Source organism: Heterocephalus glaber, unplaced genomic scaffold (assembly GCF_053883595.1).
Source record: "Heterocephalus glaber isolate CG9 unplaced genomic scaffold, H.glaber_assembly_v1.0 deba00001613, whole genome shotgun sequence".
NCBI lineage: Eukaryota > Metazoa > Chordata > Mammalia > Rodentia > Bathyergidae > Heterocephalus > Heterocephalus glaber.
The window spans coordinates 21,512,627-21,536,300 of NW_028258384.1; the positions used below are offsets into that span (position 1 = coordinate 21,512,627).

A 23,674-nucleotide genomic window follows, 5' to 3' on the forward strand; every position below is an offset into this window, starting at 1 on the left:
TAATAGTTTGAAAATTTATATTTATATATAAATTCAAAATCCAAACAATGATTATTTCATGTTCATAATTAAGTGATGCATTCTGGTCTTTAGGCTAATTATATTTTATTTAAATTTGTACATGTAAATAGTGACAATTATTTCTTTTTTTTTATTCTTATGTCATTTTATTGGTACATTTTAGGTATATAATACGTTTACATTTATCATTGGGTGTTTGTACCTATACATGATGTATCTTGATTCTTATGTTTCCCCATTACCTGTGAATCCTTCACCCCCTCCACCCTTCCCTATTTACATAGACATCATTTCCATTTTTTTTCTTTTCTCATAATTTTTCCTTTCCCTTCTCTCCTTTCCCCATCCGCGCCCTTCACCCCTACATCTTTGGACCTTTTTTCCTATTTCAGATTATCAGTTATTCATTTTAATCGTTATAACCCTTATTTACACTTTCAGTTTCTCACACTAGAGAAACTATTTGGCATTTACACGTGTGTCCTATTTATTTCACTTAACAGTATGGCCTCGATATACATCCTTTTAGCTACAAATGACTCTAGTTTCTCATTCTTTATGGCTGAGTAATACTCCATTTTATAAAAAAACCCACATCTTCTTTATCTAGTTTCCAGTTGATGGGCACTTCCTCTGCTTCCAAGCTTTAGCTATTACAAACTGTGCCGCTATGAACATGGGTGGACATATATCGCTGTGGAATGATTCTTTTAATTCTTTGGGGAAGACACCCAGCAGGGAAATAGCTAGGTCAAATGGGACCTCTAGTCCTAGTTCTTTGAGATATCTCCATATGGATTTCCAGAGTGGCTGCACCAGTCTACACTCGCACCAGCAATGGAGAAGGGTTCTTTTCTCCCCAAACCCCTGCCAGCATTTGTTATTGGTTGATTTCTTGATAGCAGCCATTCTTTCTGGGGTGAGGTGAAATCTCAGTGTTGTTTTCATCTGCATCTCTCCAATGACCAGTGATGTTGAACATTTTTTCAAATATTTGTTTGCTGCTTTTACTTCTTTGTCTGAGAAATGTCTGTTAATTTCAAATGCCCATTTTTGAATTGGGTCTTTGAATTTGAGGGGTCTGATTTTTTCAGTTCTTTATATATTCTAGATAGTAGTCCTTTGTCTGAGGTACAGCTGCTAAAATTTTTTTCCCACATTGTAGGTTGTCTGTTAGCTCTGTTGGTGGTTTCTTTTGCAGTGCAGACGCTTTTTAATAAGATGAGAACCAAGTTGTTGATTCTTTGTGGTAGTTCCCGTGCTACTGAGGTTTTGTTCATAAAATCTTTTCCTATGCCAATGTGTTCAAGAGTTCTACCTAACTTATCTTCCAGCAAGTTTAGTGTATCTGTTTTAATATTTAGATCTTTAATCCACTTCAATCTTAGTTTAGTTCATGGTGATAGGTATGGGTCTAGTTTCAATCTTTGGCAGGTTGAAATCCAGTTTTTCCAGCACCATTTATTAAATAGGCTATCTTTCCTCCATTTAGGGTGGTTGGCTCCTTTGTCAAAGATGAGGTGGCTGAGCATGTCTGGAGTTGTTTCTGCATCTTCTAATCTATTCCACTGATCCTCATGTCTGTTCTTTTGCCAGAACCATGCTGTTTTTATCACAGTAGCTTTGTAGTAGAGTTTCAAGTTGGGGATTGTGATAGCCCCTGCCATATCTCTGTTGCTTAGAATTGCTTTTGCTATTCTAGGTCTCTTCTGGTTCCAAATGAATTTTTATATTGTTTTTTCCAGTTCTTTGAAGTATATTGTTGGAATTTCAGTTGGCATAGCATTGAATCTATATAATAGTTTTGGAAGTATGGCCCTTTTCACTATATTGCTCCTACCCAGGAGCAAGGGATGTCTTTCCATTTTCTTGTTTCCTCTTTGATCTCTTTTTCAGAGTGCTGTAGTTTTCAGTGTAGAGGTCTTTTGCTTCCTTTGTTAGATTGATTCCTAGATATTTCATTTTTTTGGATGCTATTGTAAAAGAAATTGTTTCCCTAATTTCTCAGTGAGTCTGTTTTTTGTGTACCAGAAGGCTATTGTTTTTTGAGTGTTGACCTTGTATCCAGCTACTCTACTGAATCTGTCAATTAAGTCTAGAAGTCTTTTGGCAGAGTTTTTTGGGTCTTCTATGTAAAATATCATATCATCAGCGAATACTGACAGTTTAACTTCTTCCTTTCCTTTCTTTATAACTTTTATTTCTTTCTCTTTTCTACTTGCTGTGGCTAATGTTTCCAAAATTGTATTGAACAGGAGTGGTGATAGTGGGCATCCTTGTCTTGTTCCTGATTTTAGTGTGAAAGGTTTCAGTTTTTGACCATTTAGTGTGATGTTGGCTGTTGGTTTTTCATAGATAGCCTTAATGAGGTTGAGATAAAGACCTTCTATTGAAATTTTCTGTAGGGTTTTTATTATGAATGGGTGTTGGATTTTGTCGAATGCCTTTTTCTGCATCTATTGAGATGATCATATGGTTTTTGTCCTTGACTCTGTTAATATAGTATATTACATTTATTGATTTACATATGTTGAACCATCCTCCCATCCCTGGGATAAATCCAACTTGGTCAGCATGTATGATCTTCTTGATGACCCTTTGTATTCTGTTTGCCAGTATCTTGTTGAGGATTTTTGCATCTATGTTCATTAGGGAGATTGGACTGTAGTTCTCCTTTTGGGTTGGGTCTTTCCCTGGTTTTGGAATCAAAGGAACACTTGCTTCGAGGAATGTATTTGGAAGCCTTGGTTCCCTTTCAAATTTCTTGATGAGTTTAAAGATTAATGGCGATAGTTCTTCTTTAAATATCTTTTAGAATTCAGCAGTGAAGCCATCAGGACCTGGGCTTTCCTTTGTTGGTAAATTTTATCTTCTTCATTTAACTTTGACAATTCATATGTATCTAGAAATCTGTCCATTCATTCTGTGTTCCATTTTATTAGAGTACAGGTTCTCAAAGGAGGTATTGATGATGCTCTGTATTTCTGCCGGGTCTGTTGTGACTTCACCTTTTTCATTCTTAATTGCATGGATTTGAACCTTTTATTTCCTTTTATTGATAAGGTTGGCTAAAGGTTTATCTATTTTATTTATTCTTTCGAAAAACCAACTCTTTGTTTCATTTTTTTTTTGTATCATTCTCTTAGTCTCCATTGCATTGATTTCTGTTCTGATCTTTTTAATTTCTTCTCTTGTACGAGCTTTGGATTTGCCATGCTCTTCTTTTTCTAGGAGCTTGAGGTTCTGCATTAGGTTATTTATCTGAATTCTTTCTGTTTTCCTAATACGGGCATTCACTGTTACGATTTTCCCATGTAGAACTGATTTCATTGTGTCCCATAGATTCCTTTATGTTGTACTGGCATTATCATTCACTTGTAGAAACTGTTTAATTTCTTATTTAATTTCCTCTGTGACCCATTGGTTGTTCAGGAGGGTGTTATTCGGTTACCTTGTGTTTGTGGGGGGTTTTGCAGTTTCTTATGTTATTGATCTCCAATTTTATTGCACTATAGTCTGATAATATACAGGAGGTAATTTCAATTCTTTTACATTTACTTAGACATGTCCTATGAGCTAGAATGTGGTCTATTCTGGAGAATGACCCATGTGCATCTGAAAAGAATGTGTATTCTGATTTTGTGGGGTGGAACACTCTGTAGACATCTATTATGTCCATTTGTTCAATAACTTGGTTCAGTTCTAGAATTTCCTCGTTAATTTTTTTGTCTAGATGATCTGTCTATTTGTGATAGTGGGCTATTGAGGACCCTCACTACAATTGTGTTAGTGCTTATTTGTTGTTTCGTGTCCTTTAATATTTGTTTTGTATAGTTGTGGGCATTCGTATTTGGTCCATATATATTTATGATTATCATCTGTTCCTCTTGGATTGTTCCCTTCACAAGGATGTAGTGACCATCTTTGTCTCTCTTAATTAGTTTTGCTTTGAAATCTACTTTGTCTGCAAATATGATTGCTACCCCTGCTTTTTTCTGGGTTCCTTTTGCATGGAGAACTGTTTTCCATCCTTTTACTTTCAGTCTATGAATTTATTTTTCAGTTAGGTGTGTTTCTTGTATACAGCATATTGTTGGATTTTGTTTCTTAATCCTTTTCTGGCAGTCTATTTCTTTTGATTGGTGATTTGAGGCCATTAACATTGATGGTTATAATTGATAGATATTGATTCATCCTTGTCATGATGTTTTACTTTTGTTGGCTTTTTTATTTATTTTTCCCCTTTCCCTTTAGTTTCTTTCCTTGCCTGGTGGCTTCCCTGTGTTGGGCCTCATGGAATTGTGACCTTCATTGTTTCTTTCTAGGATGTTGTTTAGAATTGCTTGTAGTGCTGGTTTGGTGTTCATGAAATTTCTCAGGTGTTCTTTGTCTTGGAAGTATCTAATTTCTCCATCAATTTTGAAAGATAATTTTGCAGGATACAACAGTCTAGTTTGGAAGTTATTTTCTTTTAGGGCTTGAAATACTTCACTCCAGGCTCTCCTTGAGTTGAGGATTTGTGTTGAGAAATCTGCTGTGATTCTGATGGGCCTTCCTTTGTAGGTGATTTGTTTCTTTTCTCTAACTGCTTGTAGGATTTTGTTCTTCTGTTGGGTTTCTGGGAACTTGACTATTATATGTCTAGATGTAGGGTTTTTTTGATCATGGCTCGTTAAAGTTCTATACGCCTCCCTTATCTGTATGTTCAGTTCTTTACCTCTGTCTGGGAAGTTTTCCACTATTACTTCTGTGAACAGTTTTTTTTACATCAATTGTACTTTCTCCTGTTTTTTTATGGACTCCTGTCAGTCTTATGTTATTCTTCTTTGCATCATCTAGCAGGTGCTGGATTGATTTCTCATGGTCCTTTACTATTTTTCATAAATCTCTATTTTCATGGTCCTTAACCACGATCCTGTCTTGTATATCTCATATTCTATCTTCAGATTCCCTTAATCTGCTATGGGTCCTTTCAATGGAGTTTTTAATCTCCTGAATATTTATTTGAATCTGTTTCATGGATTCCATTTCTTTCTCATGTTGGGCAATCGTGGTTTCCATTCTTTTCTTATGCTGGGCATTCCTGGCTTCCAGCATGTTTCTGAGCTCATGTATTTTTTTTATCTGTTTCTTTTCTAGAGCCTCTAATCATGTCTTTCACTCTGCTCACCATCTCTGTGGATATCGGGGAGATTATTTCTGCTTTGAATTTTTCTAGATCCTCATTCATGTGTTTTGTTACTTCCTGTGTTATGAGTTCAGGGTATCCAGGTGGTTGGTTATCAGACTTTTCCACCTCTTTCCCCCCGGGGTTTACCCTTGGTGAGGTGGAAGTCTGAGTTTGTGCCTTGCTTAAATGTCTTCTCTTTTTTGTTTCTGGTACTGTCCTTGGTTTAACTCCTGGGTTAATACTTCAAAATTGCTTATTGTAAGTATCTTTGTTGCTTGTAATTAGAACCCTTATGGAATTATTGCTTCTCAGATGTGTCTTCCAGATATACCTGGTCTTTAATTTTTGAGTCTCTAATGACTCTGAGGTTATGTCATTTTCATTATACCAGGAAGGACCACTGACTAGATCAATACCAACACCTTAGCCCAAGTGATACAATCAGCAACACCATAGCATCAAGTACATCTTAGAAAATGACATTTTGTGGTAGTTATTAATCTATCACCTTTAACTGTGTGAATTAAATCAAAATCAAGGACTAACCCAACATATGTGTATAGTGAATAAACTCTTCAATTTACCAACTTTGCCCTTTGGGATGGGGAGTTAGAAGTAGTTGGTCAGGGAGGGATAGATAGGTAGAAGAATATGGGAACATTAGCAGTGAGGCCAGAGGACACAGGCGAGAGAAGGACAAAGAGAATAATAGAAAAGTAAAGAAGAAATCTGAATGAGGGCCAGAACAGGAACAGAAAGGGAGATGAACAATGTGGCACAGCCAGAGAGTGAGTGTAAGAGAGAGAGAAATGAAAGAAAAGAAAGCAGAAAAAAAAGAAGAGAAAAACAGAAAGTTGCAAAGAGTAGGAAAAAAAATTAAAGAGGCAAAATAAACCAATAATACTAATTTTGGAAATAGAAAATAAAAATGAAAATGAAGGCCTCCTTCGGGGTATTTCTCTGCTGTCACAATAGACCACGTGAGCAGCAGTGTGCAGATATGTCAGTAAGTTTCAGCAAACCAGTCGCAGACCCGTGAGATTCAGACAGATTTCTGGCTGCAAGTCCCAAGTTGAGCTCCGTGTCCTCCTCTTGGGTTGAACTCTGTAGGGTTGTACTGCAGGTTCCAGCTTCCCTTACCCTGAAGATAGTCCCGATTCCCATGGGAGGTGATGATCCCTCCAATTTACCCAGTACAGTGGTCTGGTGGTCTGTTGTCCCCTGTGTCTTTGTAGTGTGGAACCAGGTGGCAGTACAGCCAGGAGGCCAGAGGAGCAGTGTGTGTGTAGGGGGTCCTGCAGGTGACTGAGCTGCTAAGTGGATCGCTCCCAGGGGCGCGGGCTGGATGGGGTGGGTTCCCTGCGACCGGGGACCCCTCTGTGGCGTCCATGGATGTGCCTGGCTGGTGCGGGCTGGATGGAGCAGCTTCCCTGTGACCGGGAGCCCTCTGCCGTGTCAGCGGATGTGGCTGGCTGGCGCGGGGTGGATGGGGCGAGTTCCCTGTGACCGGGAGCAGTGACAATTATTTCACTTTTGGATTGATATGTTCTTGTTCTCTGAAAAAGGCAGTGACTGTGGTATAAAGGATGGAAACACTTAAGATAACTTTTTTGTTCCTAACGTTCAGGCAATATAAATATTTCTGGAAAAGAATAGTATTCGAGTAATTAAGTTAGAAAATTATGTGGAAATATGACTATCTTATTTATAATTAATTAGATTTCTGTTAGAATTTGATAAATACTAAAGGGTTCATTGATAAACCTTTGTTTTTACTTGTTTAATCTACTGACTTCAGTGTGTCTGCTCATTATTTGATACTATGGTTTGTAGATTCAACTTCTGTTTTCATATTCAACTATATATTTATACATTATATGTAACAGATTAGCATTGCAGCATTAAGTGTAAAATAATTTTTATGTTGCTTTGTTCATTAATTTTGACTTTTACTATTTTTAATGTTTCTTGATGTAAATACTTTCATTTGTGTAAAGGTACAGTTACAAGATTCATTAATTTGCTTCTTATGGAATGTTCTTTTTACTTGTAGGCTATTAATACAAGCCATTAAGCTAGAATTTCTTCTGGCAAAACAAACCGTAGCAGCAGGCAACTTTTCTCTCTATTAATTTTGAATTGGGGATGTACTTTGGTTTGTTCAGCCATGTTATAGCTGTGACACAATAATAATCACTCAAGCAAATAAAATAATACAGCACCATACAGAGTATATAAACATATACAAATATTGACACAATTTGTATATTGTAGATAAGAATGTTATGCAATTAAATTGTAAACACCATAACATTTTACTTTGTATATCTGTTAAGGTAATGACAACTCTATGCCAAATATTTAGTCAGTTGTCTGTGTTATCTTGATATGTGAACATTCTTGTAATTGGACTACCTTGTTCAGTTATCATTTAGATATCTTGTATGTTATAAATAACCCAAAATGCCTCTTTTAAAACATACAACTTTTGATTTTTGAAACTGGATGTGAAATATATGATCTCAAAAATCGCTTAGCTATATAAAATACAGATACAAAAGTAAAAGCAGTATACATTTTGATCTTTTCTTTCTACTTTGAAAAAAACCTCTATCATAAAGATACATCTGGAAAGCCAGGTGTGGTGGTACAGGCCTGTATCCCAGCACTTGGGAGGCTAAGGCAGGAGGATCACCTCAAGTTCAAGGCTAGCCTGGAATACATAGTGAATTCAAGGTCAGCCTGAATTACCTAGTGAAACCATGTCACAAACAAACAGCTCTATGGAATACAAGTCAAAATACTTTTGAAGTTTGTTTTTGCTTGTGTTTTTACTATGCCCTTGATTTATTTATGTTCTTTTTATAGATACTTAACATTTTTACTTTTGGTATTTTCTAGAAGTTCTCTTCCATTCAGCTCTTTGAACACTCTACTACTCACTGGACACTAAATATAATCAATTTAGATGTATAGCTCTTCAATTAATCTATTTGCAAGTTGCCTTAGATTTGAGTAGCATTTTCAAACATGCTGCTGTTGGATAATGAACGGAATACTTGAAAATTAACATTTTGTTGATTCCCTTCTAGTTTACAATTTCCAGAAAGTAAGTCCTCTTTCATGATAGGGAGCTCCAAAATCAGAAGGTAAAATAGCAAAACTCATTTTCTAGCATCAATATAATTAATGAAACATTTCATTGGGAAACAAGCCCTCATATATACTTTATTATGCAGTGCATTTTAGTATTGGTGTCACAGTGCCTTCTGGTTGATATTAATTCAGTTACATTAATTTTTCACATTTACCAAGTGGATTTATTTTAATTATATATTTTAGTACTCTGTTTTGTGCAAATTCATCCCAATAAGAGGATGGAAAGTGTATAAATCAATGATTTCTCTGAGTTATCACTGTTTCTTGTTAAATATTAGGGTACTTTATAACTTTATTTATGTTAGTAAAGTATTTATAACCATGGAGAATTGAAGCCAATGGTACTGTAAAGACAGCTGGATATGAAAGATACATTTCATAATCATTTCAAAGGCTCTAGATGCGTACTTTCTTAGCTTTGGGTTTCTCAGAGGGAGTTTAATTTTTTTTATATTGTTCAGCAAAGCATGCACACTTGACCATCATCACCTCTTTGTTAGAATTACTTTGAACATCAGAAACTACAGTTAATTTTGTTGTTTATAATCTAAAGATGATCATCATTATATATGTAGAAATATTTGCATTTCTTAATTTATTGTATATGTATTAATGTCTTTAGTCAGTACATTATTTGAATGTATTAAGCAAATAGTTCCTTAATTTATTTCAATTTGTTTTCTCTAAACAAAATTTCCTTTCTTATTTCAGGTGGCCTGCATGCAGTTTATAAATGCCCTTGTCACTTCTCCTTATGAACTTGATTTTCGAATACATTTAAGAAATGAATTCCTTCGTTCAGGACTAAAAGCAATGTTACCAGTAAGTTGTGTACATACATTTATTATGTTGATGAACTATAACTTTTTTTTTCCTCTTTGAACAAAATTATGTCTTCAAACAGGGTATATACACGTGCCTTGCTATTTTTTTTTTCGTAAAGAATTAGAAATTTTGTAAGCTTTTATATATTGTAGTAATAGCAGTTTCAGTATACAAGTGATGATTCAGGATTTAAAATGCACCTATTGATGTGTATGTGTTTCAAATTTTTTGGCTTCTTCACATCAATAGGGAGCTTCTTTCAATTTTGACTATTGAGAATATAAAAGATTATGATTCTAAAGAAAAAAAATTATTTCTTAAATAGAAATACTTGTTATAATTATGATAGTGTTAAATATTTTTTGAAAAATTATGTTCATCTAAGATAAATAAGCATGTTCTAATAATATAGCTACTGTGGCTCTGTACTTTATTTTATTAAGCATATTAACTGAAGAGTGACTTTTTTAAAGACACGGATATTGTTAAAAGGAGACATAAGGTTAATTGAAATACAAAAATTGGGAAAGTTAGCTGGTGAGGAACCAGTAAGTGTATAGTATGCATCTGTAAATTTTGATTGACTGCTCTTCATTGAAACTGATTATAAGTTGTATTAATGGGTCTACTTGTTTTCAGAAATTTATATCTCAACATGGTCTTGAATGATTCTTTAATTCTTAATTTTAAAGTCCAAGCAATTGGCTGTATTGATCACAGCAACATTTTAAATAACCCATGTAGAGGCTGAATGTGCAGTTAAGATAGGTGAATGCACAAAAAAATTATAGCATTTATAGCATGTGTTTATTCTTGTTTTATCACTAATCTCTCCTTCTGAAAAGCTTCTGGCCTTAGAAAGTTAGAGAAGTTCTTGTCTACTTTGCTTTTAAGTTGCTTTTTTAGGTTTCCCTGCTTGTTCTTACTGGACTGTTTCTCTATTTCTAGAAAAGTACTGTCTGGACACTGGCTGGCTGCTGGGGCTCTTTGGCATTTTGTACTCAGTTACTCTTATGGCATATTTTCTGCCTTAATTGTTCCTGTTACTCTTCTCATCTTTCATTTGCCTTTATGTCTAATTTAACATTTTCTGCCTTATACTACTGAATGGCTGGTGAAGAAATCTATGATTCTCATTTTAATTTATTTTGATTCTCATCATTGTTTTGGAATGGATTTTTTGAGACAGTGTCTCACTATGTAGCCCAGGTTGACCTAGAACTTGGGGTGATACTCCTGCCTCAGCCTTCTGAGTGCTGGGGTTACAGGTGTGCTCAACCACATCTGGCAGTTCACATCATTTAAAAAATAATAGGTAAGATAACTCTTGTCCTTACCTTTTGCCTTTTCATCTGAATGTATTAATCTTTTCCAGGCTTTGTGATTTCATAGTATGTTGCTCATTTGGTTACACTGACAACTAAGATTTTTGAATCAGTGTTTCTAAACTATGTTTTTCTGCTGACCATTTACCCTGTACAAGGCCTTTTATAGGAGGAAGTACTTCTTACTATATGTAGTCTTCATGAATTCTTCATGGCTGTTGTTTCTCCCTGGAGTTCGTTACCCTGAGGGCACATCTTGTGTCTGTGGAGGCAGGTTCTCCTTCTCAACAGCCAGAGAGAACTTCCAGACTGCTTTGTTCTTTTCTCTGCATTGTGCTTCCTTTCTCCAGCTTCTCTGTAGTTTCTAGTTTTCCTTACAGCTCCCTCCTGATTCCTGGAATCAACAGGTACTTGTTTTTTCTTTTCTCCAAGTTGTTATTTTCTAGCTGTCTGGATTCTGGGTCCCTGAGAGGCTGTCTTTTGTTGCTGATCTTCGCTGTGCCAATTTTCTTCTCCTTTATTTGCTTTTTTTTTTTTTTTAGGTAAATAAGTAAATATTAGGTAAATCAGATACATGAAGGAACAATGTAGTGAGAAATCATGTTTGTAGGCTATGGGCATACTTTATCTCTTTTAAAAGACTGATGAGCTCCTTTTTACTCTTTTGAAAACTTAACTGGTAATGGCTGGTAATCACTAGTGTGCTGATAATAGTGCACTTCTTTGAAGTACACTGTATTATAAAAACTTAATTTATATTTCAGGTATTGTGCAAAACAACATTTCATAACTATGCAATTGTTCTGTTAAAAAAACTTAAGCATATATATAACTTCACATGCTAGTGATAGTGTAATTCAGAAAATTTTATGATAGTCATCATTTCATTATATACTTTTGTGATATATTTCCATTTTATAGGATATCTGACATATTATTAGTGCTATGTAAAAAGATTTAATTGATTAAATGTTTGTTTTATCAAGATTTTATAGATACATCTTTCTGGGTTTGACATTTGCCTGAAAGGAAATTTTATAAATATAAATAAACATATGTTATATATTCATTTTAGTAGCCTAGAGCATTATTGATAAAGAGCATTTACAATAGATTACAGTTATACATGTTTGTCCTTTTCTATTATACTGTATAAATTACACAATGAGTTATTTTCACTGAAAATATTTTAATTATGTAGACTAACTTCCATGTTTTCTAAAGTTTTTATGCTGATTAGATGTCAGTATTTAACTTACATTTTTCTGTTTTTCAAACCTTTGAAAGTACTCAAGTTTTATGATGGATGTGTAATATATTGTGATGTAAGAATGAGGAAAAGAATATACTTTAAAATGTGTGAAAGGTTGTTTCTGGAGTGATCAACATATGGATATGTCTGACATCTGTCATTTTCTGAAAATAATTCAGAAATCCAATGATAATAAGATCTAATGTTAGATAATTTTGCATTTTAATAAATCTCTTCATTACTCTTCAAATTGGAAAACTGACTCAAAGCACATTCTTATAAAAGATGAAACTATTTGGATACATTGGGCAGAAACTTAATAAAAAGTGTTTTCTTTTGCTCTATAAATACAATCTCATTAAATTATTACATATAATTACATTATTACAGCCCCATTTATAACTATTCTTTTGAATAAAAATATATAAACAAGTGCATCCCATTTTAAAAATTTACCTAATTTGAAGTACACCATGCTTGCATTTCCTTTTAGAGTTCCAGTTCAGCTCTGAACATCATAGTCTCACTTTTGGTATCGCCCTTGAGCATCCACAGGTGTGATTATTGATTTGGGTTTGAAAGCTGCATCTTAAAGGACACATATTAAAGATATTCCAGGTGATATATATTAAGCCCAACAATCTCTAGTGTGGCATGCTTCCAAAGTGTTTTTATACCATTATTTTGAAAATCATCAGAGCATTGTAATGCATGTGCTTATATTACAAAAAACAAATCTTCAATGCCCAAGTTGGTATTTTGTGATTAGGCTAAGCAAAAATGAAAGATGGGGGAGGAGGCTAGATATACAGCTTGATTTTAAAAAAAATCCTAACACCTTTTTGCTTTAATATCACAAAATATCATTTAAAATAATTTTGTTTATAAAACTTTTCCACGCCATACTTGGGAATGTTGTGCTTGAATATATCTTTGCATTTTTTCTTTGTTAATACAATTGGTCTATATGTACTTTTTGTGCCAGAGGCATATGGAACGTTCTAACTGCATGCATTCTTTTGCAACCTTTGATTAGTATGTTTGTTCCAACCTATAGCATTTAATTTGGATAGTTAGCAATTAGTGGTTTTTCTGTTTTTGTAACGTAATTGTTAATTTTTTAATGTGAATAAGCAGGATGTGGGATTTAGCAGGACAATACAGTGAATGTAATAAGCTTCTTTTATTTTGAAATAGAAAAACTTTGTTACATTTTCTGTCTTCAGGAAACCAAATTGCCTGCGTCAATATTTGAAATTGCATCCATGTGTATAAATGAAGAATTGTGTTCTGCTCATTATTATTGAAATATTTTATTGTCAAACTGTTGTTCATGTGCTAAATTTTATGTTTACATATTAGGGTCTAAAAGAAAAAGAGAATGAGGAGCTTGATATTCAGTTGAAAGTTTTTGATGAGAACAAAGAGGATGACTTAACTGAATTGTCTCACCGTCTGAATGACATTCGAGCAGAAATGGAATATCCTTTGGCTAATCACAAAAATAGTTTTGAACATATTAAAAGTGAATTTTGGAGTAATTTTTGTGACCCAGTATTATAGTTTTTGTCTGTTAGCCCAATTAATATCCATTTATTTACATTAGAATCTCACTATGATGCTATTCTTCAGATTCATACCGAGGAACTTTCAGACTGTACTGGTGAGTTATATAGACTATATTAAATATTAGAGTATGTTATAGATATACTCTGCTCAGTGGCCTCGGATAGACAAGAGCCTAATGCAAGTATATCTAACATATAAAAATGGGGAAAAGTTCCCTGAGTTTATGTGTGACTAAAGTTAATATACATTTTCAGTTTATTAAATACTACTCCATTTAGAGATAGAATTCAAGTGAAATAAATGTATTACTTGCTATCAGATAAGTTTTCTTCTTTAACAGTTCCAAAAAAAGTGTTTAGCTACAATAAGTAGCTGACTATATAACAAGGCTATGTCATGGAGGTGTATGAGTCAAATGCAACTAGCATATACTCTTCTTATGGTATTGTTGATATGTGAAGTGAATTTAGATCTAAAAGATTGTGGTCCTAGCACTGTTAGCCATTTGTTTCACATCTATTAAATTTCTTATGGATTCTGGGATACTGGGAAACATATCAGAACCAAAGTTCCCTTTCAGATAGACTTTTTCTTGGTAATATGTTATTCCGTCTATCCCCCTAATCCCTTAAATAAAGCTGGAGTAATATTCCCCTCCTTGAAAATCTCATGATTGTTTGTTCTGTATTATTTATGTACACTTTTCTGGCCTGTGAGATGGAGGGCAGAAATTTTATATTTCAGCTCTTTTTCTTCCACTGTTCTTATATGAAGTCATACATATAGGTATTATATAAATGTGTGTGCAATGAATGACAATGTTATTATTGTAAGGAATAATTTTTTTGTCTGAGATTAGTGACCATTCTGCAGTGGCTTCTCTTATATTAAATGCCTTTTATATCAATATATATTTTTCTTTATACAGATATTTTTTATAGTCCAGCTGCACCAAAAAGGTATTTTTTTGAACCCATTCTGCAGTCATTTAAAGGATCTAATGATACTTTAACACAACATTCTTATGTGGTGTCCAAGAAGTAATCCATCTGATACTTAATTCTACTTCAAAGAAAATATTGACATTTCAAGTGATTTTTAGGATGTTGGATTACATTTCATCTTTTACCTTTATTCTACATTGATTTTTCCGGTCCTCACTTTTGTTATAACAGTGAATCCATCTTTGAAATCTGTTTTCTACTTTACTAAAAGCATTTTCAGTTCTACCACTTTTTTTTGTATTCTAAGAAAAATGTTTCAACCACCGTTGTCTTTACTCTCCATTTTTTCTCAAAGAAATGCAGAAGGATACCAATAGCAATTTCAGGTTTAGGACTTCATCTGGAGAAAATAAAACTGTTTTTGTGATGTTTTAGTAGTTCACAACATGCTTGCCTTCTATCTTACATGCCAGTGAAAATAGAGTAGTAGTGGCTTGCATGAATAATATAGGGCCTATTATAGGTCCCCTATCAAAAACACAGGGAGAGCAGAACAAAACCATTTTAATAAACAGCATTGCAGTTCCAATGGTTCTAGCTATAATCTAGACTTTATTTTAATGAATGACTGATCATTTAAGATTTTAATAGTCAAGTGGACCAGGAAATGTTCCTTTGTTCTGTTACCGTAGTTAAAAGATGAAAGTGATTCCACAGAATCATTTTCTGTATGTAAATCTTTAAATAGTGGATCATGGAGTTGAATGTTTTGGTAACAGTAAAGGAAGCAAAATTACAAATCTGTATTTTAAAATTTAAACTGCTTTTGTTATTAATGTAACTTTCATCAAGAATCTTTGATTTTTTTCCTTTACTTACATTTTACTGATATGAATGAAGTATACCATCTTCTATATAATATGTTGAAAGACACTGCTGCTGAATCTTATTTATTATCCATTCTACAACATTTTTTGCTTATCAGAAATGACTATTATATCAGGTAAGAGGCGATTCTGATAGTACTATATTTATAATTTGAATGAGATATTAAAGGAAAATTAGCAATGTAGTGGGGCCTCTGTCATATATGCACATGTACATTTACCAAATATAAGAGTTAGCCTACTAAAAGCATCCACCACTTTTTTTTGCGTTTAGTTTATTGGTACATTTTAGGTATACAATACAGTTACATTCATCATTGGGATCTTGTACCTTTACATGATGTATCTTGGTTCTTATTTTTGCCCCATTGCGCTGCCCTCCCTTTACTCCCTCCACCTTTCCTTATTTACAAAGACTTTGTTTCCATGTTTTTCCTTTTCTCATATTTTTTCTTTTCCCTTCTTTCCTTTGCCCTTCCCCTTTCACTTCCCCTATTCCATTAAACATTTTCTTCCTATTTCACAATATCAATTATACATTTTGATTCTTTTTTACAGTTATAGTTTTTCACACCAGAGAAACTATTTGGTATTTACACATGTGTGTCCTATTTATTTCACTTAAGATTATGGCATCAATGTGCATCCACTTAGGTATAAATGTCTCTAGTTTCTCTTTATTGCTGAGTAGTACTTCATTTTATTAAAAAAACCACATCTTCCTTATCCAGTCTCCTTTGATGGGCAATGGGGCTGTTTCCAAGTTTTAGCTATTACAAACTGTGCCACTATAAACATGGGTGAGCATATGTCACTGTGGTAGGATTCTTTTAATTCTTTTGAGAAGATACCTAGTAGAGGAATAGCTGGGTCAAATGAGACTTCCAATCCTAGTTGTTTGAGGTATCTCCATATTGATTTTCACAGTGGTTGCACCAGTCTGCACTACCACCAACAATGGAGAAGGGTTCCTTTCTCCCCACAACCCTGCCAGCATTTGTTATTGGTTGATTTCATGATAGCAGCCATTCTTTCTGGGAAGAGGGGAAATCTCAGCATTGTTTTCATCTGCATCTCTCGAATGACCAGTGATCTTGAACATTTTTTCTTATGTTTATTTGCTGCTTTTACTTCTTTGTCTGAGAAATGTCTATTCATTTCAGATGCCCATTTTTGAATTGGGTCTTTATATTTGGGGGGTCTGAATTTTTCTAGTTCTTTTTTTTTTTTTTTTTTTTTTTTAGTTCTTTATATATTCTAAATAGTAGACCTTTGTCTGAGGAACAGCTGGTAAAAATTTTTTCCCGCATTGTAGGTTGTCTCTTAGCTCTGTTGGTGGTTTCTCTTGCAGTGCAGAAGCTTTTTAATAAGATGAGATCCCAGTTGTTGATTCTTTCTGCTAGTTCCCATGCTACTGAGGATTTGTTCATACAGTCTTTTCCTATGCCAATATCTTCAATCATTCCACCTAACTTGTCTTCCAGCAAGTTTAGTGTTTCTGTTTTAATATTTAGATCTTTAATCCACTTCAATTTTAGTTTAGTGCATGGTGAAAGATAGGGATCTACTTTTAATCTTTGGCAGGTTGAAATCCAGTTTTTCCAACACCATTTATTAAAGAGGCTGTCTTTCCTCCAGTGAGGATGGTTGGCTCCTTTGTCAAAGATGAGATAACTGAGTGTGTCTGGAGTTGTTTCTGCATCTTCTAATCTATTCCACTGATCCTCGAGTGTGGTTTTTTTTTTTTTTTTTTTTTTTTGCTAGTACCATGCTGCTTTTATCACAGGGGCTTTGTAGTACATTTTCAAGTTGGGAATTGTGATACTCCCTGCCATGACTGTGTTGCCTAGAATTGCTTTTGCTATTCTAGATGTCTTCTGCTTCCAGATGAACTTTTGGTTTGTTTTCTCTAGTTCTGTGAAATTTGCTGTTTGGATTTCAATCAGGATTTCATTGAATCTGTATAGCAGTTTTGGAAGTATGGCCATTTTCACTATATTGGTTCTTCCTACCCAGGAACAGGGGGTGTCTTTCCATTTTCTTATATTCTCTTTGATCTCTTTTTTCAGAGTGCTGTAGTTCTCAATGTAGAGGTCTTTTGCTTCCTTCATTAGATTGATTCCTAAATATTTCATTTTTTTGGATGATATTGTGAAAGGGATTATTTCCCTAATTGCTCTTTCAGTGAGTGTGTTATTTGTGTAAAAGAAGGCTATTGATTTTTGAGTGTTAACCTTGTATCCAGCTACTCTACTGAGTCTGTCAATTAAGTCTAGAAGTCTTAGCAGAGTTTTTTGGGTCTTCTGTGTAGAGTATCGTATCGTCAGCAAATAATGACAGTTTAACATCTTCCTTTTCTATCTTTATTACTTTTATTTCTTTCTCTTTTCTAATTGCTATGGCTAATGTTTCCAAAAGTATATTGAACAGGACTGGTGATAGTGGACATCCTTGTCTTGTTCCTCATTTTAGTGTGAAGGTTTTCAGATTTTGACCATTTAGTATGATGTTGGCTGTTGGTTTTTCATTGATAGCCTTTATCAAGTTGAGATAAAGACCAACTGTTCCAATTTTCTGCAGGGTTTTTATCATAAATGGGTGTTGAATTTTTTCAAATGCTTTTTCTGCATCTATTGGGATGATCATAGGTTTTTTTGCCCTTGACTCTGTTAATATAGTGTATTACATTCATTGATTTACGTATGTTGAAGCATCCTTGCATCCCTGGGATAAATCCAACTTGGTCAGAGTGTATGATCTTCTTGATGACACTCTATTCTGTTTGCCAGTATCTTGTTGATGATTTTTGCATCTATATTCATTAGGGAGATTGGCCTGTAGTTCTTTTTGGTTGGGTTATTTCTTGGTTTTGGAATCAAAGTAATACTTGCTTCCAGGAGTGAATTTGGGAGTATTGCTTCCCTTTCAATTTCGTGAAACATTTAAAGAGTAGTGGCAATAGTTCTTCTCTAAATGTTCTGTAGAATTCAGCAGTGAAGCCATCAGGACCTGGGCTTTTCTTTGTTGGTAGATTTTTAATTAGGTTTTCAATTTCACTGATTGTTATTGGGGTGTTTAGAATTTTTATATCCTCTTCATTCAAATTTGGTAATTCATATGTATCTAGAAATCTGTCCATTTCTTCTGTGTTTTCCATTTTTTTAGAGTACCGGTTATTGACGTAGGTATTGATGATCCTCTGGATTTGTGCTGGATCTGTTGTGTCTTCACCTTTTTCATTCCTAAGTGCGTGCATTTGAACCTTTTCTTTCCTTTTTTTGATAAGGTTGGCTAAGGGTTTATCGATTTTATTGTTTTGAAAAACCAACTCTTTGATTCGTTGATTTTTTGTATCATTCTCTTAGTTTCTATTGCATTGATTTCTGCTCTGACCTTTATAATTTCCTCCCTTGTATGAGCTATGTGTTTGTCTTGTTCTTCTTCTTGGAGCTTAAGATTTAGCATTAGGTTATTTGAGCTTGGTTTGTTTTCCTAGCACTGGCATTCACTGCTACAAATTTCCCTCATAGAACTGCTTTCATGGTGTCCCATAGATTCCTATATGTTGTATTGGCATTGTCATTTATTTGTAAAAAGTGTCTAATTTTTTCTTTAATTTCCTCTGTGACCCATTGGTTGTTCAGGAGAGTATTATTCAATTTCCATGTGTTTGTGAAGTTCTTGCAGTTTCTTATGATATTGATCTCCAGTTTAATTGCACTATGGTGTGATATTATGCACGAGGATAAGTTCAGTTCCTTTGGATGTACGTATAAACATGCTCTATGAGCTAGTATGTGGTCTGTTTTGGAGAATGACCAGTGTGTAGCTGAAAAGAATGTATATTCTGATTTTGTGGGGTGGAACACTCTGTAGATGTCTAACAAGTCCATTTGTTCAAAAGTTTGGTTTAGTTCTAGTATTTTGTTGTTGATTTTTTTGTCTAGATGATCTATTTGTGACAGTGTGGTATTGAGGTTCCCTACTACAGTTGTATTAGTGCTTATGTGCTTTTTCATGTCCTTTAATATTTGTTTTGTATATTTGGGGGCATTCATATTTGTTGCATATATATTTATGATTGTCATCTCTTCCTTTTGGATTGTTCCCTTTACAAGGATGTAGTGACCTTCTTTGTGTCTCACTTTTTAAAAATTTTATTAGTACATTTTACATATACAATATAATGACATTCATCATTGGAAATTTGCACCTTTACATAATCTCTCTTGGTTCTTATTTTTCCCCCTTCCCCTGCCCTCCCTTCAACCCCTCTATCCCTCCCTATTTACAAAGACTTTGTTTCCATTTTTTAATTTTCTCATATTAATTCCATTCCCTTCTTTCCTTTCCCCTAGCCCTCCCACTTCCCCTTCCCCTTTGCCCCTTTTCTTCCTATTTCACATTATCTATTATACCTTTTAGTCCTACTTACACTTTCAGTTTCTCACACTAGAGAAACTCTTCGGTATTTACACATGTGTGTCCTATTTATTTCACTTAAGAGTATGGCCTCTCAGTTCAAAAATGGGCATCCAAAATGAACAGACATTTCTTAGAGAAGTAAATACAGCAATTAAATATGTGAAAAAATGTTCAACATTACTGGTCATTTGAGAGATGCAGATGAAAACAACACTCAGATTCCACCTCACCCCACAAAGATTGGCTGCTATCAAGAAATCAACAAATAACAGATGCTGGTGGGGGTGCGGAGAGAAAGGAACCCTTCTCCATTGTTGGTGGGAATGTAGACTGGTGCAACCACTGTGGAAATCAGTATGGAGATACCTCAAAGAACTAGGACTACAGGTCCCATTTGACCCAGCTATTCCCCTGCTGGGAATCTTCCCTAAAGAATTAGAAGAATCATACCACAGTGATATATGTGCACCTATGTTTATGGTGACACAGTTTTTAATAGCTAAAGCGTGGAAACAGCCCAAGTTCCCATCAACTGGAAACTGGATAAAGAAGATGTGGTTTTTCTATAAAATGGAGTACTACTCAGCCATAAAGAATGAGAAACTAGAGACATTTATAGCTAAATGGATGCATATTGAGGCCATACTCTTAAGTGAAATAAATAGGACACATATGGGTAAATACCGAATAGTTTCTCTAGTGTGAGAAATTGAAAGTGTAAATAAGAATGAAAATTATTAAAATGAATAATTGATAATTTGAAATAGGAAAAGGTCCAAGGTTTAGGGGATGGTGGGAGGGGAAGGGGAAAGGGAAGAAGGGAAAGGAAAAATTATGAGAAAGAAAAAAAAATGGAATCAAACTCTGTGTAAGTAGGGAAAGGTGGAGGGGGTAAAGCGTGCACAGGTAATGGGAGAGAAAATAAAAACCAAGATGCATCATGTTCTGGTACAAACACCCAATGATAAATGTAAATGTATTTTATACCTAAAATGTACCAACATATATATATATAAAGTATGGCTGCAATGTGCATCCATTTAGCTATAAATTTCTTATTTTATATGGCGAGTAGTACTCCATTTTATCAAAAAGCCACATTTTCTATATCCAGTCTCCAGTTGATGGGCATGTGGGCTGCTTCCAAGTTTTAGCTATTATGAATTGTGCTGTTATGAACATGGGTGGACATATATCACTGTGGTATGATTCTTTTAATTCTTTTGGGAAGATACTCAGCAGGGGAATAGCTAGGTCAAATGGGACCTGTAGTCCTAGTTCTTTGAGGTATCTCCATAGTGATTTCCACAGTGGTTGGACCAGTCTACACTCCCACCAGCAGTGGGGCAGGGTTCTCCTTCCCCACAGCCCTGCCAGCATTTGTTATTGGTTGATTTCATGATAGCAGCCATACTTTTTGGGGTGAGGTGGAATCTCAGCGTTGTTTTCATTTGCATCTCTGGAATGACCAGTGATGTGGAAGTTTTTCATATGTTTATTTGCCATTTCTACTTCTTTGTGTGAAAGTACCAGCAGTGTGAAGAGACAACCCACAATGTGGGAAAAATTTTCACCAGCAGTCCCTCAGACAAAGGTCTATGATCTCGAATCTATGAAGAACTTAAAAAATCAGACCGCCCAAATTTAAAGACCCAATCCACAAATGGGAATCTGAAATGAACAGTCTGTTTCTTTTGATTGGTGAATTGAGCCCATTAACATTTATGGTTATACATGCTCTGTATTGACTTGTACTTGTCATGTTATTTTCCTCTTGTTGGTTCTTTTTTATTTTTCTCCTCCCTTTAATTTCTTGCCTTGCCTGATGAATTTGCTCTTTTGGGCCTCGTGGAGTTGTGTCCCTTGTTGTCCTTTTCTAGAATATTGTTTAGAATCGTTTGGAGTTCTGCTTTGGTATTCATGAAGTTTCTCAGGTGTTCTCTGTCATGGAAATATCTTATTTCCCCATCAATTTTGAAAGATAGTTTTGCAGGATACATCAGTCTAGGTTGGAGGTTGTTTTCTTTTAGGGCTTGAAGTACTTCACTCCAGGCTCTCCTTGACTTCCGAGTTTGTGTTGAAAAGTCTGCTGTGATTCTGATGAGCTTTCCTTTGCATGTGACTTGTTTCTTTTCTCTAATTGCTTGTAGGATTTTGTTCTTCTGTTGGGTTTCCGGGATCTTGATTGTTATATGTCTAAGTGCAGATTTTTTTTGATCATGGCTAATTGGAGTCCTATATGCCTTACTTATTTGTATGTCCAATTCTTTTGCACTGTTTGGGAAGTTTTCTGTCATTAATTCTGTGAACAGTTTTTTATGTCATTTGTACTTCCTCTCTCCTGGTTTTTTATGGACTCCTATCAGTCTTATTCTTCTTTGTGTCATCTAGGAGCTTTTAGATTGATTTCTCATGGTCCTTTACTGTTTTTAAGTGATCTTTCTTTGCATGGTCACTGACTGCCATCCTGTCTTCTATATCTGATATTCTGCCTTCAGATTGCCTCAGTCTGCTGTGTAGGCTTTCAGTAGAGTTTTTAATCTCCTGGATATCTATTCGAATCTGTTTCATACATTCCATTTATTTCCTGTGTTGGGCATTCATTGTTTCCATCATGGTCCTAACTCATCTATTTTTTTTTATCAGTTTCTGTTCTAGAGTCTCTAATCACATCTTTCATTCTGCTTACCATTTCTGTAGTTATCTGGGAGATTATTTCTGTTTTGAATTTTTCTAGAGCCTCCTTCATCTGTTTTGTTACTTCCTGTGCTATCAGTTCAGGGTATTCAGGTGTTTGATTATCAGACTTTTCCACCTCTTTTACCCCAGAATTTGCGTTTGGTGAGCTGGAAGTCTGGGTTTGTGCCTTCCTTAAATGTCTTCTCATTTCTATTTTTGTTTTTGGTACTGTCCTTCTTTTTTAATTCCTGTATTGATACTTCAATATTGCTTCTTGTAAGTATCTTTGTTGCTTCTATTTAGAACCATTACAGAATGATTGTTTCTCAGAGGTGTCTTCCAGATATATCTAGTCTTTAAGTTTTGAGTCTCTAATGACTATGAAGCTATCTCATTTTCATTATACTGGGAAGGACAACTGATTAGACAATCACAACACCTTAGCCCATGTGATACAATCAGCAGCACAATAGCATCAAGCACAGCTTAGAAAATAACAATTTGTGGTAGTTACTAATCTGTCACCTTTAACTGTGTGAATTAAATTAAAATTGAGGACCAACACAAATATGTTTATAGTGAATAAACTCTTCAATATAGCAACATTAACCTTCACATTGGGGACTTAGAAGGAGTTGGAGAAGGATGGATGGATAGGTAGAAGGATAAGGAAAGGTTAGTAGTGAGGCCAGAGGACAGAGGAAGATCGTGCAAATTCTAGGAAACTGTTGAAGACAAGAGAAAAAGACAGAATGAAAGAACAAAGATGAGAACAGAACAACCTAAGAGAGTGAGAGAGAGAGAAAGAAAAAGAAAGAGAAAAAAAGAAAAATTTGAAAAGAGTAGAAGCTAATAAAAATGAAACATTAAAAAGAGAAAAATATAATTTTGAGAATAAGAAATAAGGAATAAAAATGAAGGGCCTCCTTCAGGGTATGTCTCTGCTGTCACAATAGACAACGTGGAGAGCAGTGTGCAGTTACAAGTCAATTAGTCTCAGCAAGCCAGTAGCAAACCTGTGAGTTTCAGGCTGATTTCTGGCCTAAAGTCCCAAGTTGAGTTCCCTGCCCTCCTGAAGGGTTGAACTCTGCAAGGTTCTACTGCAGGTTCCAGCTGCCCTTCCCCTTAAGATAGTCCAGGTTCCAGTGGGAGGTAATGATCCCTCCAACTTACCAACTGCGTTGTTCTGGTGTGCCTTTATCACAGAGATTCTCTTCACTTTTCCAGTGGGCTTCAGTTTTCATCAAGGAGCCTGAAAGAGGCTCTTTTTCTGTTCACTTCTGCTCTATCTTCTGCCACTCTGGACAGTGGCCTTTATGACCCTCTGTGCCTTTGCAGTGTGGAACCAGGTACCAATGCAGCCAGGCGGCCAGAGGTAGGCGGTGGGGGGGGGGCAACCACTTTTATATTGGTATTTA

General features: G+C 34.9%; 1 protein-coding gene across 7 annotated transcripts in view; it reads left to right on the forward strand.

Annotated features, from left to right (window-relative positions):
* The window catches only part of Diaph2 (diaphanous related formin 2), a 979,330-nt gene that overhangs the window by 255,015 nt on the left and 700,641 nt on the right, over window positions 1–23,674 (forward strand). For all 7 annotated transcript variants that reach the window (XM_087196779.1, XM_021247648.2, XM_087196782.1 and 4 more), the window contains 3 exons: window positions 9,062–9,172; window positions 13,115–13,233; window positions 15,152–15,268. In XM_087196779.1, the coding sequence (XP_087052905.1) occupies window positions 9,062–9,172; window positions 13,115–13,233; window positions 15,152–15,268 (347 nt within the window). The remainder of the gene's footprint in view (window positions 1–9,061; window positions 9,173–13,114; window positions 13,234–15,151; window positions 15,269–23,674) is intronic.